This window comes from Macrobrachium rosenbergii, chromosome 57 (genome assembly GCF_040412425.1).
Source record: "Macrobrachium rosenbergii isolate ZJJX-2024 chromosome 57, ASM4041242v1, whole genome shotgun sequence".
NCBI lineage: Eukaryota > Metazoa > Arthropoda > Malacostraca > Decapoda > Palaemonidae > Macrobrachium > Macrobrachium rosenbergii.
The window spans coordinates 7,435,391-7,454,848 of record NC_089797.1 but is presented as its reverse complement, the minus strand read 5'-3'; the positions used below and the strand labels follow the sequence as shown (position 1 = coordinate 7,454,848).

General features: G+C 35.1%; 1 protein-coding gene and 1 long non-coding RNA gene across 6 annotated transcripts in view; one reads left to right on the top strand and one right to left on the bottom strand.

The window, feature by feature from the left end:
- Pask (PAS kinase) overlaps positions 1 to 8,829 on the top strand; it is a 61,490-nt gene extending 52,661 nt beyond the window's left edge. For 3 of the 5 annotated variants that reach the window (XM_067101406.1, XM_067101408.1, XM_067101409.1), the window contains exons 27-28: positions 17 to 53; positions 6,815 to 8,829. In XM_067101406.1, coding sequence (XP_066957507.1) covers positions 17 to 27 — 11 coding nt within the window. In that variant the 3' untranslated portion in view covers positions 28 to 53; positions 6,815 to 8,829. The remainder of the gene's footprint in view (positions 1 to 16; positions 54 to 6,814) is intronic. The other 2 variants (XM_067101407.1, XM_067101410.1) reach the window with 1 other exon arrangement.
- LOC136836922 (uncharacterized) overlaps positions 1 to 19,458 on the bottom strand; it is a 43,969-nt gene that overhangs the window by 8,492 nt on the left and 16,019 nt on the right. Inside the window, exon 2 of the long non-coding RNA XR_010852502.1 lies at positions 11,844 to 11,923. This is a non-coding gene — a long non-coding RNA (uncharacterized lncRNA). The remainder of the gene's footprint in view (positions 1 to 11,843; positions 11,924 to 19,458) is intronic.

The window sequence follows — 19,458 nt, the reverse complement described above, 5'->3', positions numbered from 1 at the left end:
TGTTTTCTTGATGTAGGAAGTCAGTAGCAGAGCATCAGTGCCCTAGAGAGAAGGTATGTACATCACATCACTCGTTTGATGTTTTTTTTTAACAGTTCCAGGTTTTTTTTTATAAATATTCAAGAATGTTTCAACTGAGTCTAATGGCAACATACAGTATGTCTTAATGTACTGCATGTGCATGTTGTTAAGGCTAAAGTGTTGTTGGTTATTGTTGGCTTTGTAAGTTTTAATTATCCACATCTGATTACCAATGATTTGTTTAAAGCTTCAGCAAATTATGTTGCAAATTATGATTTGACATATTTAAGGCAATTAAAATTTACTGTATTATTAATCTTTTCAGATGTTTCAGTATAGAATTGAACTTTGTGCATTACTGTTAATGAGTCCAGGTATTTTTGTGTGCAGTTATTGAACACATGTAGCAATTCATGAGTTGATGGTTTTCTGTTACAGTTGCTCTGTTTGTGGTATAAGCAAGTCATTCAGATACCAAACCCTTTCCAGAAACAGTATCCAGTTTTATATTTGTATGCTCTTAACTGGTATATGTTACATAAAAATTGGATATTAAGTTGGGATAAATTTGGCCAAACAAATATAGCCAGTTCTGTAATTTAAAATTTGATTGTGATCTTTTTTTCATTTGCTCTACATGTTTGAACTGTTGATGAACCAACCTTGTTTGCACTTAATGATGATCTGGTATAACATTTCATGCATTCTTACATAAATACAATTCCCTACATGTAACTTTTGACTCTTCTCAGGCCTCCAAGCATTTGCTCAGCTTATAGAAAGTGTGTTAGTAGATATCTTGATTGAGAACTTTACAATGGTTGTTTACTTGAGAAATCAGGGCAGCACAAGATCCAAAGCATGTCTCCTCACAGGAGAAATGTTTGTTGGGTCTGAGGCAAAGAAAGCAGGTATGTTCCAGAAATGAACATGGGAAATAGGTTCTTACATTGGGAGGTAGTCATGTGAGGTTTTCCTTTGGTAATCGTGTTTGTAGTGATTATGGCTGCAGCATACTGTCCTGTTTAGCCAGACCAAGCAGCCTGGAAGATGGTTGCACAGAGGCTTCCCTGGGACAACTTGGAAATGTATGGTTTCCTCACCATTCACACATCAGGCAGGTGATTTTCACTACTCGGTAAGCATTTCATTTTTAGCTCAGAAAAACCAGAAGCTCCAAAAGCAGCTGCTTTTCTACATGTCAATCCAAGAAACAGATTGCAAGAAATAAACTTACTGGGTCAGGCATGTCATTCTTTTAGTTTTTATAGCAATGTAACAGTTGGTGCAGTCCACAGGTAAAGCACCAGTCCAAGAGAGTAAAGCCCTTTGCTACTGTTTTTAGATAGAACCTAGATGTCAGTGCTACATGTGTTTTGAGTGCAGGTACCTGGCAGTGCCTGTCTACTTTGGTAGATGTGACTTATTCCTTGAGAAGGCCAAGTTTTACATTTAGGGGGAGAATTTAAAAAAACAATCTTCCTCCTCTTCCTAATTCTCACTTATGTAGTATGTTTTCTTTTCACATTCAGCTGGCACATACATATGCGAGTTCCTTAATTTTATACTCAAATGGCTCAGCCTTTCTTGTAACAACTCAGTGAGTTACCAGAGCCCTGGGTTCTTGACTTATCATCAAAGCTTGTCTGGATCTTGGAGCACTATTAAAGACATGGGATTGTGGTGAAACAAACCTATCACTCATAATCTACCTCCCTTCCTTGCTGATCTCTCAGAGCCTCATATCCAGCAGACATGAAAAGTATGGCAGGTGTGTAATTAGTACGTTAGGGTCTATGTGGTGCATCCTTAGTGGGCTACTGCACATTGTCTGTCAGATATTTGTCCTCCTACTTTGTTCAGACAGCAATCAAATAATTTACAAGCACCTTAACTTTTACTACCTAAAGGGGCTTGTTCTACTATGTAATAACCCACAAGTTACCATAGCTTTGGTTAGTAAGTGCTCCCTAGATCCTGCAGGCCTTTTTCACCAATCTGGGCCATTTAACAACACTGATTTACCGACCTAAATTGTGATTCGAGCTGTGTGTGAGCAGTGGGTTGTGATGAAACACATGAATTTTTTTGTATATGCTATTCTTTTCAATACAAACTCAGAACTTTATCTGAGTGTCAAGTGATGCATGTGTAGTGGGTTACTGCTTATCATTCCCAGCCCGAGAAGAACCCTAAAAGAGTTCAGAGGTCTGGTTAAACAAATCATTTATAACTAACTAACTACTGCTTATCATATGTTTGTTAGGTATGTGTCCTCCTCTCTTTATCCTGTTGAGACAAAACACACAGTCACTTGAATTTGACCCCTAAAGGTATTCATCCTTGTTTATAATGTCCCTTAGGATTACTAGAGCCTTGAGCTCTCGACCTGTCTGCTCCCTTGATCTTACAGGTCTCATTCACCACTGAGGCACAGCAGCCTGGATCTCCCATCTATAGTACTTAACAGTTCAGACTGTACAGGCTGTATTTTTTAAGAAATATATTTTAATGCAACGCCATCCTCATGTAATGATCTTCTGCCTCTCAGCTTTGCAAATATCTTGCATTCTGATACCCAAGACAAAAAGCGGGTCTAGTTGGCAGTTGTATAGTGGGGTGCCGCACTTTTCCTGTCTGTTAGGCAAAAGAATGCTGTCTTTGAGACATTTGAAGGATATGAATGTGGGGTATATGAAAGAAATGTTTGTATTGTAAAAATCAAAATATTGCTTCCTTCATAATGCAAAACTTTGAGACATTTGAAGGATATGAATGTAGGGTATATGAAAGAAAGGTTTGTATTGTAAAAATCAATATTGTTTCCTCCATAATGTTAAAACTTGCAAAGGCTATAACTATATTTTTTATAGACATAGCATCTGTTTATGTTATTAGGTGTTGGTGTGAATGAACATGTTTGGCCTCTGTCAGCACTGTTAAGGCTTTCCTCATGTAGGCAACAAATTTAATCATTCACATTTGTTGAAGCTGTTTCACAGAGGTGCAGGCATGTGCCAGATTAGTTTTCCCACCAAATTAAACGACTTCATGCAAAGTTGGTAGTTGAGCAAAGAGGAAAAACAAAATGATTTTCCAATCACAAAGGCATGCTATATTTATGAAATCATCTGTTTTATTTATAAAATCATTTTAGCACTTGCTTACATAGGTGTTCAAAATAGGATTGTATGTGCAACATAACTTAAATTTCATAATTGTTTAAACAATTTGATCTAATTTTAATGTATGAGGTTTGAAATCCATGAACAAATGCATTTTGGTGTGATCTTTCTCCACTCGTTAGAACTGAAGAGCATTACCTTTTGATGTTTTATATACAGCTGCTTTACTCTGTAACTTAATAAAATTGGTTCCATGCCAACTGATGTTCATCCAACTCCTAGATAACATTGACCTCCTTTCAATTTGGGGTTTTGTTCAGGTAATTTTACCTTCTTACTAGACTGACTAGCAGATATTTTTTATGAAGATTCATTAATTTATTTTGACACTCATGACAGTCACCTTAGGGGAAATGCCACTCATTTTGACCACAAGTGAGATATAATTACTTGACAGATTGTACCAAGAATCATCAATATGTAATTGATGATTCCTGTTTCCCAAGCTCTGCTGGGACACTGGTAGCCTGGTTTGGTATACAGTTTTTTCTTTTGTTGTTCCATTGGGTCTCTGTATTTAAGACAGTACCATTTTCTTTAATGTAAATCTCATCAGCTATGTTAACAGCAGTAGAAGTAAATGCCAAAAACTGGAGAAACTGGAAGTGCAACAAAACCAGAGGAACTTAGCTAGTCACTATGTGGGGCCTGTCCAACCTTCGTATTTAGGAACAAATCTGCTTCAATTCCAATTACAGAGCCCCCCCAAAATCTTTTTCTTGCAAACAATTGGAGCTGTTTGTTATACACTTGTATATCAAATGTCTACTCCTATGTTGGAGTTTACTATTACAGTGTGCTTTGTATTCCACACTGTAGGTGGTACCACAGGTTTTATTGCAGTATCCCCTTAGCCCTGCAGTATCCCCTTAGCCCCTGCTGTATTGCTTTCTTCTTTTGCTTTTCATCCAATCCCTGTATGTTGTTTTGCAATAGCTTGTTCAACTTCCTTCACTTTGCTTTGCTCCAATGTTGACCTAACATTTACAAAAAATCCTTTAGGGTGGCTGTAACCACATGATCGAGCTTTGCTTGACGAACTTTGTCCGATGTGACGTCAGAAGCGGAGAAACAGCGGGCAAAGTCAGAAGTTTGCCCGCTCCTGATGTCACACAGGACAAAGTTCGTTGAACAAAGCTCGATCGTGGGGACGCAGCCTTACCTCTTTGAGAGAGCAGAAATTAGACTCGGTGGTCTCATTAAACTAATTTACAATAAATATCTTCTACCCCTAAGAGCATTACCAGAAATTAGATTTTTTATTCCAAAAATGTAGAGCATTAGCCTTTTGTCTTCCTTTTTACCAGAAAAAAGATTTTTGCAGCATGTTGATGGCAAAATGCCTATGTATGTAATTACATGTATTAGCATCCACCTGTTGTAATCCATCATTACCCCACCTTGTTAAAGTCACATTCTAGAACCATGATATGCAAAAGGGCCCTCAAATCTGGAAATCTCTTTTCTCCCAGTTTGAATCTAAATATCTCTATACTCATTATTACTCCAACATTTTTCATGTTCCTGCTTCCTTTCGTTCATTTTCTATCCTATTGTTGCAGTTGTAAATACTTTACTTCATTTAATTAACTTTGCCTCTTTTCATCTTGCTTTCTGATCTAACTCTCTTATACTGTCTTGGTCTGGAGTCAGTTCCCCAGCTGGGATTGGCCTTCACTTTTGAAACCCCCCAATAGTGGGGGCCTTGGTGGTTTTTTAACCTCTCAGTAATCTTGGATTCAAGGGTGCTATCATCTGTCATAATCAATACCTGGGTAGGTGGATGTTTGGGATAGGACTCTGGATATTTTGGTTTGGTTTGCACGCCAACAGGTGGGTTAGTTTACATTTGTACCACTCCAGTTATGTTGGTGCTATCTTTTTGGGACAGGGTATGGGGTGGACATTGGGAGTTCGTTCATACTGTTATCATTAGTGAAGAACTGAGTCTCACGAAAAGTATATGGTATCTTTGTATTTTTAGGAATGAAATAACTGTAATGAGGTCAAATCTTTCAAAAACAATAATATTCAGTACACATTCTCTTTAGATGGAGTTTAGTTTAATACTTAATTAAAAGTAAATCATGCAAATCTGAATAAGATTTGGAAGCCAAATAGACTGAAATTACAAACAAAATTAATATACTCAACTAATACAATCTGTATTGCAACACATTATATGACAAACTATATCTCATGACTTTGTCAATTTCAGAATAAAGCTTTAAGAAGGATATGAGAAGTCAGATGGCAGTATAGTTAGAAATGATACCATAAAGGAAGTTACAGATATTTTGCATGTAAATGAGATAGTAATGAAGGGGGTTGGCGAGGGTTTGCACATGTCCTTTGTGGGATATGTCAGCTGATCATCTGCAACCATTTCAAATTTTATCATTTTTGCACAAATGATATTTTTGACTTATAATGTACAATTTATTTTTTAACTATTTTTAGAATTTTATCCTTAGTCCTCTGGAATTTTTATCTAATTATTCCGTCAATGCCACAGGAAGTTCGGTTCCAAATAACATCCAGTAATTCAGTACATTACTTTTAAAAGCTGTCAGAGTTGCGGTGAAGTTGAAATTCATAACAGTCTTTCAAGTCACAACCTTATCCTAAGTTGTTCTGCATGTATACACAAATGTTTTTGATTGCTTTGCTTATGTAACTGTGTAATTACTGTTGTTGTTTAATTGAATTAATGTGATCTTGCTGTATTCTTGCTTTTTCATGTTTTCCTCTCTAAGACTGAAGTGTATGTGTGTGTGTGTGTGTGTGTGTGTGCAACTTATGACTATTGACTGGTTTAATTTCAATCATTATTGCTGCTGTCATTAACAAATTAAAGCCAGTTTTGTTTGGCATGTGCATCATAAGTTTGTGCAAGTTAATGACAAAGTATGTTTTTATTTGTGGTATACTTTATATTCTTTTAGTTAAATTAGTTATTTTGGTTTTGTGTGAGAATCTTGAAATTTTGATTCTTATACTGTATTTTCTTATTCTTCCATTTGATTTTATTTGACTTTCAAATGCAGAACATGGTGACAATATGTATGGGATAAAGTTGTGACATTTTTGTAGGATGTTGATTATTCACATATTTGATGGGCTAGGAATGCAAGGTATCATTGAACCTCTAGGTGACAGGTAGTGTGCTTATAGTTGTTACAGAATGCCAGAAGGCCTATGAATGTTGATATTGGTACTAGGATTTGGTTAGAGGGACTGGAATGAACTGTTGCACAGTTGCTCTAGAATGAGGTATTATGCATTGATGATAAGAGCAGTATTCATTTGGTAGTGTATTATGGTGTTCAGCTGAACTACCTTATGAATGGGTTACTTCTTGTACTACATTTCAGCTATATTATGTTGATTATCTCTTACGGTAATCCATAAACAAAGGCAGGTATTTCTTTGTTACCTCAAGAAGATGGAAAAATGATACTACAATGAGTGTTTGCTAGTCCTTAGAATTACCTAGAATAACATTTACTGTTTTTCACTATACTACTCTGCCTTGTTTGATTAAATTTTTTTTTAAACATACAATCTAGTTCTAACTGTTAGTGACATGAATCTTTTTCCTTTTGTAGCTACATGCTACGACAACTTGAGTACCAGCAGTAACACCTTGTCTCAACAGAGTTCAGAAGACAGGAGCAGCCTGGAGAATCTTTCTGCAGAGTATCGTAGATTTGATGTATCCACTTTCAGCAATTACTCAGATTATGATAATGACAAGGAGAGTGAATTATCAGACTACGAAAATGTGAGAAGCCATAGGGATGTCAGTTTAGAAATTCAAATCACCTTTAAAGAATCTGAAGATGATGGAACAGAAAGCCAGGAATCAATTGATGAAGACGACGAAGAAGATGTGGAACAAAATGAAGAATGTGTAGAGGGCTGGACAGGAGTAGAGAAAAAAGGTGATCACTTTCTCTACTGTGGAAATGAGAACTCGCTGGTCAGTACAAGTGCTGATGAAAGGCCACATAAAACAGATACCTGTGCATTGAAGTACTTAAATTCATCAGTAGCAGATTGTGATAATTATGGTTGGCATGAAAGTAATGATGGTTCAGGAGGCAGTGCCAGTTCTTTCTCAAACGATAACTCTAGTCCTCTTTCAGATAACCTAGATACTCCTTGAGTATAAGAAACATCAATATAACTAACCCTCAGGTATTTATTATAGCATACAGTTAGATGTAACCAGAATTTTCAGCTTGTTAGTGGAACATATATTGTTGTTGAGCCATTTTAGGATGTTCATTGATAAGAGGAAATAGGAGTTTGCTGCATGTCACGTACCATATTAGAGAAGAAAAGATCTGTGAGATATAGGCTGCTGATTGTCACATTTTGGTCACAATAGGTTAAGTTACTTGTTAGACTAATACCAGTAGTTACTTATTGGTTAATGTTTCACAAGCTTCTGCAGTGGCCAGTGATGGTGAAATTGCTATAAGAAGGGTGAGCATAATTCATTACTAAAGATATGGTAGTATTTTACACTACTGTTGTCTTCTGTTATTTTTTATTCAATGATCTGGTGTTTAAAATCTCTACTCAGTAACTTTTGGTTAAGTACTTAGACAACCATAATCAGGAGATATATTTTATGTGATGTACTGTAAGTTGAGTAGTTATCATTATGTTAGCTATTAGTTGGAAAAAGTTGATTTATTTAAAACAATGATCTCTAATTTAGGTAAGTACAGCAAATGCAAATTTTGTACTGCAATGTACAGTTAGTTGAAGATGTGTGTAATGTGACCTTAAGGAATCCCTTGAACTGAGTTTTATGTTTTGAGTATATTTCGTTTTAATTAGTTTTTTTCAAAATAGATGGCTTCGATAATAGATGTAAGATTTTTTATAATAAGTAGTTTACATAAATGCTATATATATATATATAAAATGTAAGAGTATGAAAAGTAAGCATGTAAATTTAGTTGTATGGAAATAAGAAAACATATAAGTATTTTGTTTACCTGATATTTTTCTAGTTCTGTTAGTGTGTAAGTCAGGTGATAATAGTCATGACTGTTTACATGTTTTCAAGGCTGAGAGGAAGTGAGTGGATTAGTTTAGGTTTCCTTCAAGTATTGCTTTCCAAAGTGATGTTTTCCTTTCAAATATTTATCAACAATAGGTTAAATACTCAGTGTTACCGCACACTAGTTATTACTAAAATGCTGAACTGCTGACCTAATTTGTACAAGTTCTGCAAGAACAGATTAAATGCTGTTACGAAGGTTTTTGATTCAATATGCAAGTCATAACATACCGTACACTGTAATCGTACGTCCTTTCATAGTAATGGTACTGTGCTCTATTATATGCAAAATATTTGATAACTATCGTAGTTTTATTGAGTTGATTGTGTCAGGATCTAAAGTTAGAACCATAATCACAGGCTTATGTGATTTTGTATTTATTTTATTAGCCCATATTGATTGAAAATAGACCATTTTTTTTTAAATACACAGATATTGTTTTGAAAGTGAATTCATACCTTTTTCCTAGATTTTATATTTTTATGATTATCATTTTCTTTTTTAGCCATTTTCAGTAAATTCTTATTAAAAGTTTTAATTCAGAAGCTTTGTTTGATTCTCCATAACATATATGCTTGGAAGTGATAACTCTCTTAATTTGGCAATTGTTATTCAAAATGTACAAACTTGTATGGAACATGCCAAAAGTCCATTAACCTGAGAAGCACGCTTCTGCCGAGTAAATTACCTTATTTGGAACTATAGAGCTCAGTAACATACAATAAAATACTGAATAGATGGTCAGCTAAATCTAAAAGCAAATACTGTACTGTAGTGTATACTGAATGTGCAGTAAATGAGAATTCTCCGGCTTTGGTCAAACAGGCACAGCACTTGAAAGTAGCATTTTCTATCTTGAACATTTGAGCATTAATACTGAGAACATTGCCAGTGAGACTTTCCCCAGAAGCAATAGTGATACCATGGGGTTTCGAAGAGATGTGGGAGCTGATACTCTTCAACAAGAGTAGAACACCAAAAATCTTGTGCAAGTTCCTGACTGAAATAATCTTGTAGAATGTTGACATTCAAGATAACTCAGGACAATGGTTTAAATAATTATTATTACCATCATGATACATTAAACAAGCGCTCAATAATTTTGTATCACATAAAAGGATCTGATATGTCAGGGCTCTAACAGAGGCAATATACAGGCACCACAAGGGTAGGGTGTGACAGCCATGGGGAGTGTCAGGGTTTGGGGTCAAGAATACAGATTTTCTGTAACTGTGGAAGAATTTGATATATTATGCATGTATTTCTTGGTTCTGAAGTACTGCAGCCCAAAAGAATTTTCTTTACTACATTTAGGACAAAATTTCCCTTGCCATTGTATGGGGATTTTGGTCTGAAATGGAGAATCGAGTCCAAAAGTTTATCATGATGCAAACTTTTGCTGCATCTATGATTTCTTTCTGTTTTCAACAGAATTTGAAAGTTTCAAGAACATATTTTACAGTTCAAAAGAATTTCTTTAGATAAATTTATGACATTTCCCTCCTCTTTGCATAGGCTTTTTCATCTGAAACAGAGAATGAGTGAAAAAAGCTCGTCTGGGAATAATTTCTGCTTTCAGTACACTTTCAGGTCCTCAAGCATTATGGTAAAAAAAAATTAATCATAGCACCCATAAGGGATACAAACGAAGTCTGGGAGACATGGGTATGGTGCATTCATGAAAAAACATACACACTACTCATCTTCATTCCACTCTAGTTGAGAAACATTAACTGGCAATAAAGGGAAGGACCTTTCAAAATACCTTTTGAAAAGTCCATGATACTGTAAATTTTTCTATTATATTAATGATTAAGTAACTTGATTGGAATATGAAAACAAATACTCATACCCCAAATATTCTAATCCAAGACATAACTTCATACCAATACAACACCTTTTATCCCCTGTTCCTGATAGAACTTACAGATGTTTTACTAAAGGCTCTTTAAATTTAATTAAAAACAGTGAATTCCTTGGGTACAGGATTAACTCAATTTTTATCATTTTCTAAGATGAAGTTCATTTCTCAAAATCTTTGCAATCATTTCTTCTATGAAACATTATATTACAGTATCTCATCTAAGTATGATATCCAACATGTATGGTTAAGACTTTCATGCCATCTTTTGTAATCTACCATATTCTTGTAGTATTTTTGTTTCAATATCTTCCACATGATGGCAAAACAGTGAGAACTTGGGTATGTGTGAGTGAGAAAGAGAGGATGACAAGAACCTGACCATAAACAGCTGAAGTCTAACCCTAGACAGCAAATCACACCATACCAGAGCTATTACTATGAGGTTCATAGTCTACAATGCTTACCTAAGCCACCTTACTACACCTCAAAATATACTGATACGATTTTTCACCCATAACTTTGACCCCTATGTGGTCCCAACCTGAGTTTGAACAAATTTGAATCTACAGTAAAGGGATAATAACTGCATACTAATTTGATGAACTGTAGCATTTTGTTCTTGAGATTTTCAAATAATTTTTCTCCATATTCCTAGGTAAATTTTTTTACCTCTATTGCAGACCCTGCCTGGCACCCTGGAGCCATAGTCTGGACAAAATTGAACCTACATTACATAAGGAATGTTTCAGTGGCTGCAAGGTCTCATATTTTCATTTGAAATTTCAAATGAGCCACTACATATTTCCACTGTTTCTTAACATTCTTCCCTTGGAAGGAGGCATGGTCCCCATTTGAATCCTCTTTACCCAAAAATACTTTGAGCTGACGTATGTTCTGAAGACATGCAATGGTTATGTGAAAAGTTCATGACAGGTAGACATGCATACATAAAAACACAAACCACTGTACTGTATGATTAGAAAAACTTGCCTGGTTCAAGCTCTGATAAGCTCAATACATGCACTGTACAGTATAAAGAAAAGGGTAATAGCTCACTAAGGGGTACAAAGAATAGGTCTAAAACAATCAACACCGAACCTCACAGGGGGATAGTGCTGTCAGCCTGTCACTGCACCTCTCACTTTGTACTGCAGGCAATACTTAAGGTTCTTTGCAGCATCCCCTTTCATTCCTTGTATTATATCTCCGTTCATTTACTCTTTCTTCCATCTTACTTTCCACCCTCTCCTAACAACTGCAACTAAGATGTTTCCTCCTGTTACAACTTTAAAACCTTTTTACTCCCAATTTCCCTTTCGGCACTGAATGACCTCATAGGCCCTAGTGCTTGGCCTAAATTTTATATTTCATTCAACCAACACCTTACCAAATAAAAAAGTAAGAAGGAAAAGAAAATGCTGGGATTAAGCTTCAAAAGAACCTACAGACCTCTTAGAAATGTTATGTTTTAACAATTCGCAATAATGGAAAAAGAGTTTATCACCAGTAAGGTCACCTGACTGAAAAATCTATTTTTTATTGGACATTATGCAACTTTTTTTTATTTAAACTGGGTGTTTTTTATATTAGTAAACTGCTGCATAGCAATTTCAAATGTCTCTTGTAAAATAAAAAAAAATTCTCAACGGTTATTTAAAACAAGATACTTTTGACAAGTCTTAAATCTGCACTCACCATTTTTGCATTCCTTCATACCTGTGCCCCTTTTTTGGATTAGGTCGGAGAATAGTCATTTGTGATCCACACATGCCCATCTGTACAAAATATAAAAGAATAAATAATACTGTATATGGAAAATATATTTTATATTCCAATCTATTTATACACAAACTATGATACTAGATCTTAATGGCATGAGAACAGTACATGAAATTATTAAAAACGGTATTTACTACATCACTAGATTTCTGTAAAATAGTGAAACACTTCAATTAGTATTTCAGTCATATTTCATGCATTTTTCATTAGAATCTCCTAATGATGCATTTATAATACTTTAGATATTCTTGAATAAACTGCCATCAGCACCAGTTTTAGTGAAGTTAAATGACTATTTTATCACAGTTGGACTTGAAAACATTGTCGTTCACTTCCATTTCACTTTGTTTCCACACCTATCTGAACACATTCAAATTGCCCCATAGGGGGGTAGCGCCGTCAGTGCACCTCATGCAGTGCACTGTAGGCATTACTTAAAGTTCTTCGCAGCATCCCTTCAGCCCCTGGCTGCAACCCCTTCCATTCCTTTCACTGTACATCTGTTCGTGTTCTCTTTCTTCCATCTTACTTTCCACCCTCTCTAACAATTGTTTCATAGTGCAATTGCAAGGTTTTGTTCGTGTTACACCTTTAAAACCTTTCAACTCAATTTACCTTTAAGAGCTGAATGACCTCATATGTCCCAGCACTTGGCCTTGGGCCAAAATTCTATATGCCATTCCACCTTCAAATTGACTTATTTTTCATAAAATGTTAATGACTATAATTTTGCTTTGGATAGCGTTAGTGATTGGAACTATGTAACATACTGAAAATGGTGGAATTTAAAAAAAATATGTATTTTTCATAAAATGTTAATGACTATAATTTTGCTATGGATAGCGTTAGTGATTGGAACTATGTAACATACTGAAAATGGTGGAATTTAAAAAAAATATGTATACACTATACAGAACAGTGTAATGGTACGATGGGCTGGGTGTGGAGACTTACACATTTTGTTGGACAGACATTTTTAATGCCTATAATTAGTGAACATTTTTTAGCAAGGCTATTAATGGGACTATTGAAATTTGTTTAAAGTACATCATCAGATAATTAAAAAAAAATTCTGAAACGTTTTTAGTTGTAGCATAAGACAATAACAAATATCAGGTCCAAGAGTACTGTCTGAAATTGTCACAGGGAAGTCTGTGGAAGCACAGTTAGGCCAGGAAGTTGATAGGACTCAGGATTTTCACTGAAATGCACAATACATGACCAAAGTACAGTAGTACCTGTGGTATAAAGTCTGTACTGTATTTCACTTTTGTCATCTTACAGATGTCTTATGATTGTACATAGGCCTGTACTATTTTTTTGTAGTAAAAACATGTGATCTGAGAAAATTAAAATTTTTAAAAGGTATTAGTATAGAATGTAAGGATTCATGGCCAGAGTACTATGGGAAGATTGAATTACGAATTAGGAAGTAGGAGAGAAATAGGATACCACCACAGTAGCTGGAAACCAGACCCAGGTCTCCCACTATAAAGTGGTCTGGTCATAAGATGAGAAAGAATGAGAACAGTTGGTCAGAGGAGCAGTGGATAAGGAAGTAGCATGGTAAAGTCCGTAGGAAAGCTCAGGAAATCATGGAAAAAAGGGATAAAAGAAGACTCCTATACCTGATGGAGTTCAGATATTGTGTGCACAGGACATAAAGTATAAAGAAAAGTCAACAAAAAATATGGTAATGATGACAACAACAATAAGAAGTCTCAAAGATGCTGATGTTAGGCATGTGATATACTGGTCTGTATTAGGATGTGGACTATTTTTGACATGGGTTTGGCATTTCTAGACTAAGTGACCTGCATGTAAATACAGCACTGAGAATTTCTTTAATATACTGAACCATGGTTATTCCAAAAGTCTTTCATATAATTTTGACTTTTCACTTCATTGCAAATATTTGATTATTGATTAAAATACTGTACCTTGTTATTTAACCATACCATGGGAAGCACAGGGTGAAACCAAGAAAGAAAAAAAATGTAAAATCCAGGGATGAACAAGAACCTAACCTACTCTACGAGATTGCGTTCTTAGCTAACCAGGCGTCTCCTCGTGGACCAACCTGACCTGACTGTTCCCCTCAATATTGTTAGATGGGAAGAGGGAGGCTGTAATATCAGAAATAATATGTAATAATTTACCTTATGATAACGAACAGGCCTACATCGTTTCTTAGCTCTGATAAGAATGATAAGACTTGAACAACTTTTTACAATATTATGAAACACAGCTGAATCTGAGGTATCAAATTGGATCTGTCACATCAGTGTCACATGTCTGCAATTTTGATATGACAAACATCCAAATGAGCTGAATGGCGTTATGTAAAACTAAATGAAATGTTCTAGTGGGGTGGCCAGTGGCTGGAAACCAGACTGAGGTCTCACAGAATAAGGGAGTTTGAACATGTGATGAGAGAGGATTTGAACAGTTGGTCAGAGGGGCAGTAGATAAGGAAGTGGCAAGGTCAAGTCTTGTACAGGCCTTAGAAATCAAGGAAAAATGAATAAATGAAGACCTAAACTTGATGAGAGTTCAAATATTATATGCACAATGAAGGGAAGAGTGGAAAAATATATTTTACATATAACAAAAAAGTCAACAAAAAACTTTTATAATAATGAAAAGGATTATAATAAGGAGTGTCTTAAAGATGCTGGAGTTAAGAATGTGTTATATTGGTCTGTATTAGGATGTGGACTTTAAGACATGGTTTGGCATTTCTAGACCAAGTAACTTGCAGGTAATACAGCACAGAGATTTTTTAAAACAATGAACCATGGTTATTCCAAAGGTTTTCCATATAATTTTGAATTTTCACTTCCCTGCACATTCTTGGTTAACTGCAAAACCTTTTTATTTAACACTACTCTAGGAAGCATGGTGTGAAATCAAGATTGGCAGAAAGAGTAAAAAAAAAAAAAAAAAATGTTAAATCCAGGGATGAACAAGAACCTAACCTAACCTAACCTATGGGGTTGCATTCTTTACCAACCAGGTTTCCAAACCCCTCCTTCCTCAATCACTCCAACCTGTAGTTGTGGATGAGGGTTATAATGGGTTACATTTGCTTCAGAAATGAATGTCGAATTCGTCTAACTGAAATATTAGGTAACAGCTTACTCAACAATAACGAACAGACCTACATCCGTATCAAAAACGAGCAATTGCAATATGAAAGGCATCTATATAATTATAATTATCCTACTTAATGTATAAACTGAAATGAAATGTTCTCATATCCATAGTTTTACCCTAACAGAGGTGCCACTGTGTGGAAACAAGTCAAGGTATTTTTTAGCAAAATCTCCCTTCTCAAATTTAAACAAAATAAAAATTAAAAATACCCAACAATGTCGTACGTACACGTTAGGCTATAGTAAATAGGTACCAAAAAAAAAAAAAAAGTGTCCTAACCTGGATGTCTAAGGTAGATAAGGTAGTTCATCTCACCGCAAGGAAAATCAATGACTGATTTACTAACTCTGGCTAGGAGGTGTAACTGCTTTAATTATTAACGCCACAAAAAATATATTTCGAATCAATATTTAATCACGGCCCAAGTATAAACAAAAGCCCTCTGTAACTGGTTAGGTATTTCCATCGTTGACAATAACAGGTCTAAGGTATTGTTATTTAAGTAGGCCCATTTAACAGTTCGCCTATATCTCACCTTAATATTTAAATTTTCAAACACCACAACAGGTGGTTATCACACAAGTCTGCGAACACGGTTTATGCAAGACTTTAAAGCTGACTTACTACGGAAAGAATTTAGTAATATTACTTACTTCTTTGTTATCAGGATTAATAGAGTAATCCTGTTTGCTATAAGGCTGCGTGTTAAAGCGCGTGAGCGGATGTGAAGAAAGCATATGTAAAGGTTAAGTCCAATGCAATTTTTTCTCTTTTCATTTTAATAATTTGAAAATTATACGATCAGTTTATTAATTTTAAAGGGCATTTGTGAAATCACGCCATTTACAACATCTTGTGCTTTATCTAATTTAAATATCCAGCCTCCCTACTAATAGTTTTCATTTAAGTAGGCCTAGGACTTCCAAGTTTTCTGGTGGCCACAGGAGCTCAGCTGACACAATCACCTACAACTGTCCCTGAGGCTGTGCGAAGGACATGTCCAAGCCATCTACATCTCCATCAGTATCTCATATCCACATCTGTCAGTGGTATTATTACTGTATGGGCAAATCGCACTCCATTCTTGTGTTTCGCTCCTCATATGTACATTAATCATGTCATATATGTAACTTGTTATTATTTCAAAATCTTTATGTATCTCATTGTATGCATCATTGTACGGCCTTTCCGCCGATATATATATATATATATATATATATATATATATATATATATATATATATATATATATATATATATATATATATATAATATATGCCTTTTACATGTTCTGTAACGCATTGCATGTCTTTTTATGCCTGTTAACAAACACAAATTCTGTATGGACGCAACGGGGTCTCAGGTCGCCCGCTACTTTTCCGTCCGCTTTCCTCATTATAAACACCTGTCGAGAACAATAAAGTTTACGGGCTGCTCTAGGAGCAAGAGCCCGTGCTGGCACAAGACCAGCTAAATCTGAAACAACAACAACAATAAAGAATCAGTCTTTCACTTCAGACATTTCATGAACCTCACACTATCTCTATCCTGCTCTCTAACTCCAGACATTCCTCTTTAAACTCTATTCTCTGAACAACAAAACCTTTCAGATAATAGTTTCACTGTATATAAATCATACGTAAATTCAGTCTATTTCATTTCCCAATTTTACCTTTTTTTCACTCTTTCACTGAATTCAAGTTCTGAGAGCCTGTATCTGACACAATCCAACTTTCTAAAAGAGATTCTTTCACACTGCCTCTTTTTCCACTCCTGGACCATATACTGTACATTCACTATTATAACGTTTACTCCTGTTATATATAATATACATACATACATACATATATCTTCATTTCCCAGGAGGACTTTAACTTTATATATATATATTATATACTATATATATATATATATATATATATATATATATATATATATATTTATAAATATATATATATATACAGTATATATGTAATTTAATAGCCCCAATTTCCCTCTTAACTTCTCTGAATTCCATATACATTTGGATATGCTTGTAACTACGAAGCACCAGTAGATTTACACACACACACACACACACACACACACACACACACACACACACACACACACACACACACACATATATATATATGTATATATATATATATATATATATATATATATATATATATATACTGTATATATACTGTATAATGTAGAACAACCCAAAACAAATGTACAATCATTCTTTGTCCTGCTCATTCCTGGGCACACTGCCATTTCATTTTTGTCCTACAAGGGGACAAAATATCCAGGTTTCTGTCCTAAAACAAATCTGCTATCATATACTTTATCTCTTCTGCACCTGCACCACATCCATATATTATATATATATATATATATATATATATATATATATATATATATATATATATATATATATAAAATATATATATATATGTATATATATATTATTTATATGGATTCATTTTTCGTTAAATATATTTGATAAAATCAGAAATATCTGATAAATTCAGAAACATATCACTCTCACCATGGGTATCAAACAATTAAATATCTGACTCACAAAAGGAAGGAAAGTCTTTACGAATCCTGACGTGAAATCTCATGAGCTTCGTTCTTTTCTTCCGCTTTCTAGATATATCTTCAAAATACGATAAATTACAGACGACTTAAAAATGTAGAAAATTAGCAGTCCTCACTTGGGAGTGAAAAAATATATTTTTTTTTATGTACTGTGTATGCTGGAAAGACATAAGTATATGGATTTCATCTCATGAGAAAGAGATAGAAAACGAAAGATGCGGAGAGACGAGAGAGCAAGGATGGTTTTCGTAGTTTGAATCTTCCGCCATGGTTGCAGCCAGCAAGGTTTGCCTGCAAGGTGCCGGGGATATCTCACTGGACAAACATAACACGACAAAAACTTGAATCTCGACCAGAATGAGGTCCAAAGGGGCTGGACCAAGTGGTCGAAACTCCCGCTGATCGACTATCGAGACCAGACCCAACCATCTAGACTCTCTTGAGTCGATCCCAGAGTAGACCCGGATGAATTAAGCTTCTGTTAAGGGATCTGGGAAATAAAATCCTAAGCCGATTTTCCCTACTTCGACCGTCTCCGGTTATCCCAAGTATCCATCTCCAAATATCCTATACTACAACTGAGAATCACGCTCCGCTTAGACAACAAAATAAAGGCTGAAGCCAAGAAGAACAAGATTAAGGAACATTACTTTGAAATATAGCAAACTTGCTGGAATTCGTTGCGTATCCTTAAACCGACATGGCGGAAATCAATGTTTGGACACTAGTTTATTTCCTAAAACAACAACCGTGGGGAAATTTCTCAGGTTCGAGGGAAAATTCCTCAACATGAGACTAGTTTATTTCTAAAAAGCTTTGACTTTCTGCTTCCGTGTTTATCTTTAACATCGGTTGTTGGATGTTATTATCAATTGGAATAGAAACTAAAAAACAACAAATTTCATTTACAATTATGTATAAAAATAGTTAAATTACCTGTTAGTTTATAAATATACAATCAAGACAACAGATCTCGCTGTGCAAATCTGTGAAGTAAATTAATACGAGGCAAATAATAAATAAAGAATGATTGGAAATTTTCCAAAAAAATAGGTAGCTTTATATATATATACATGTGTGTGTGTGTGTGTGTGTGTGTGTGTGTGTCTGTGTGCGCTCATACTATAAATATAGAATGATGTATGAATATCATACCTGATCATTATTAATTTCTATAATGGGGAATAGACCGAACCGTCCAAGGGTACCAAATTCAAGCTCTGCCAGTGTAGGGAAAGTGGGCGTTACAAGGCTTTCAAAGAAGGCAAGTTAGGTGAGACTGGAAGAGAGTTCCATATTCCAGGAGTGAATATTAATCAGTGCAAATAGTGGACATTCTACCGTTACATTTCCTTCTTGAATCCGACAATGAGAGCAAGTTCCCAAAGGTCTTTAACCATTTTGGTAACTTCAACTTCATTTAAAGTCACAAGTCATGCACCCTGAAAAATACTCTCTCTCTCTCTCTCTCTCTCTCTCTCTCTCTCTCTCTCTCTCTCTCTCTCTCTCTCTCCGTGATATGACTAGTAAATAAATGCTGAAAATGCCTCTTTCAACTTCTCATCTTTTTCTTGATATTTTTCTTTCTCTTTGTTTTATATAAGGACGAGACGGCCGACTGTACGCTTACGAAACCAGCTACCTTAATCTTATAGGCCTACAAAGATGGTAATAACACACGCATTTGTTTTCCGTTACCTATTGCACCATGCCGCAAAATTTTGTACCAAGCAGCCGATATTTTTTCCATGTTTCTGCAAAACCGAATGAACACGGATTCATTTCG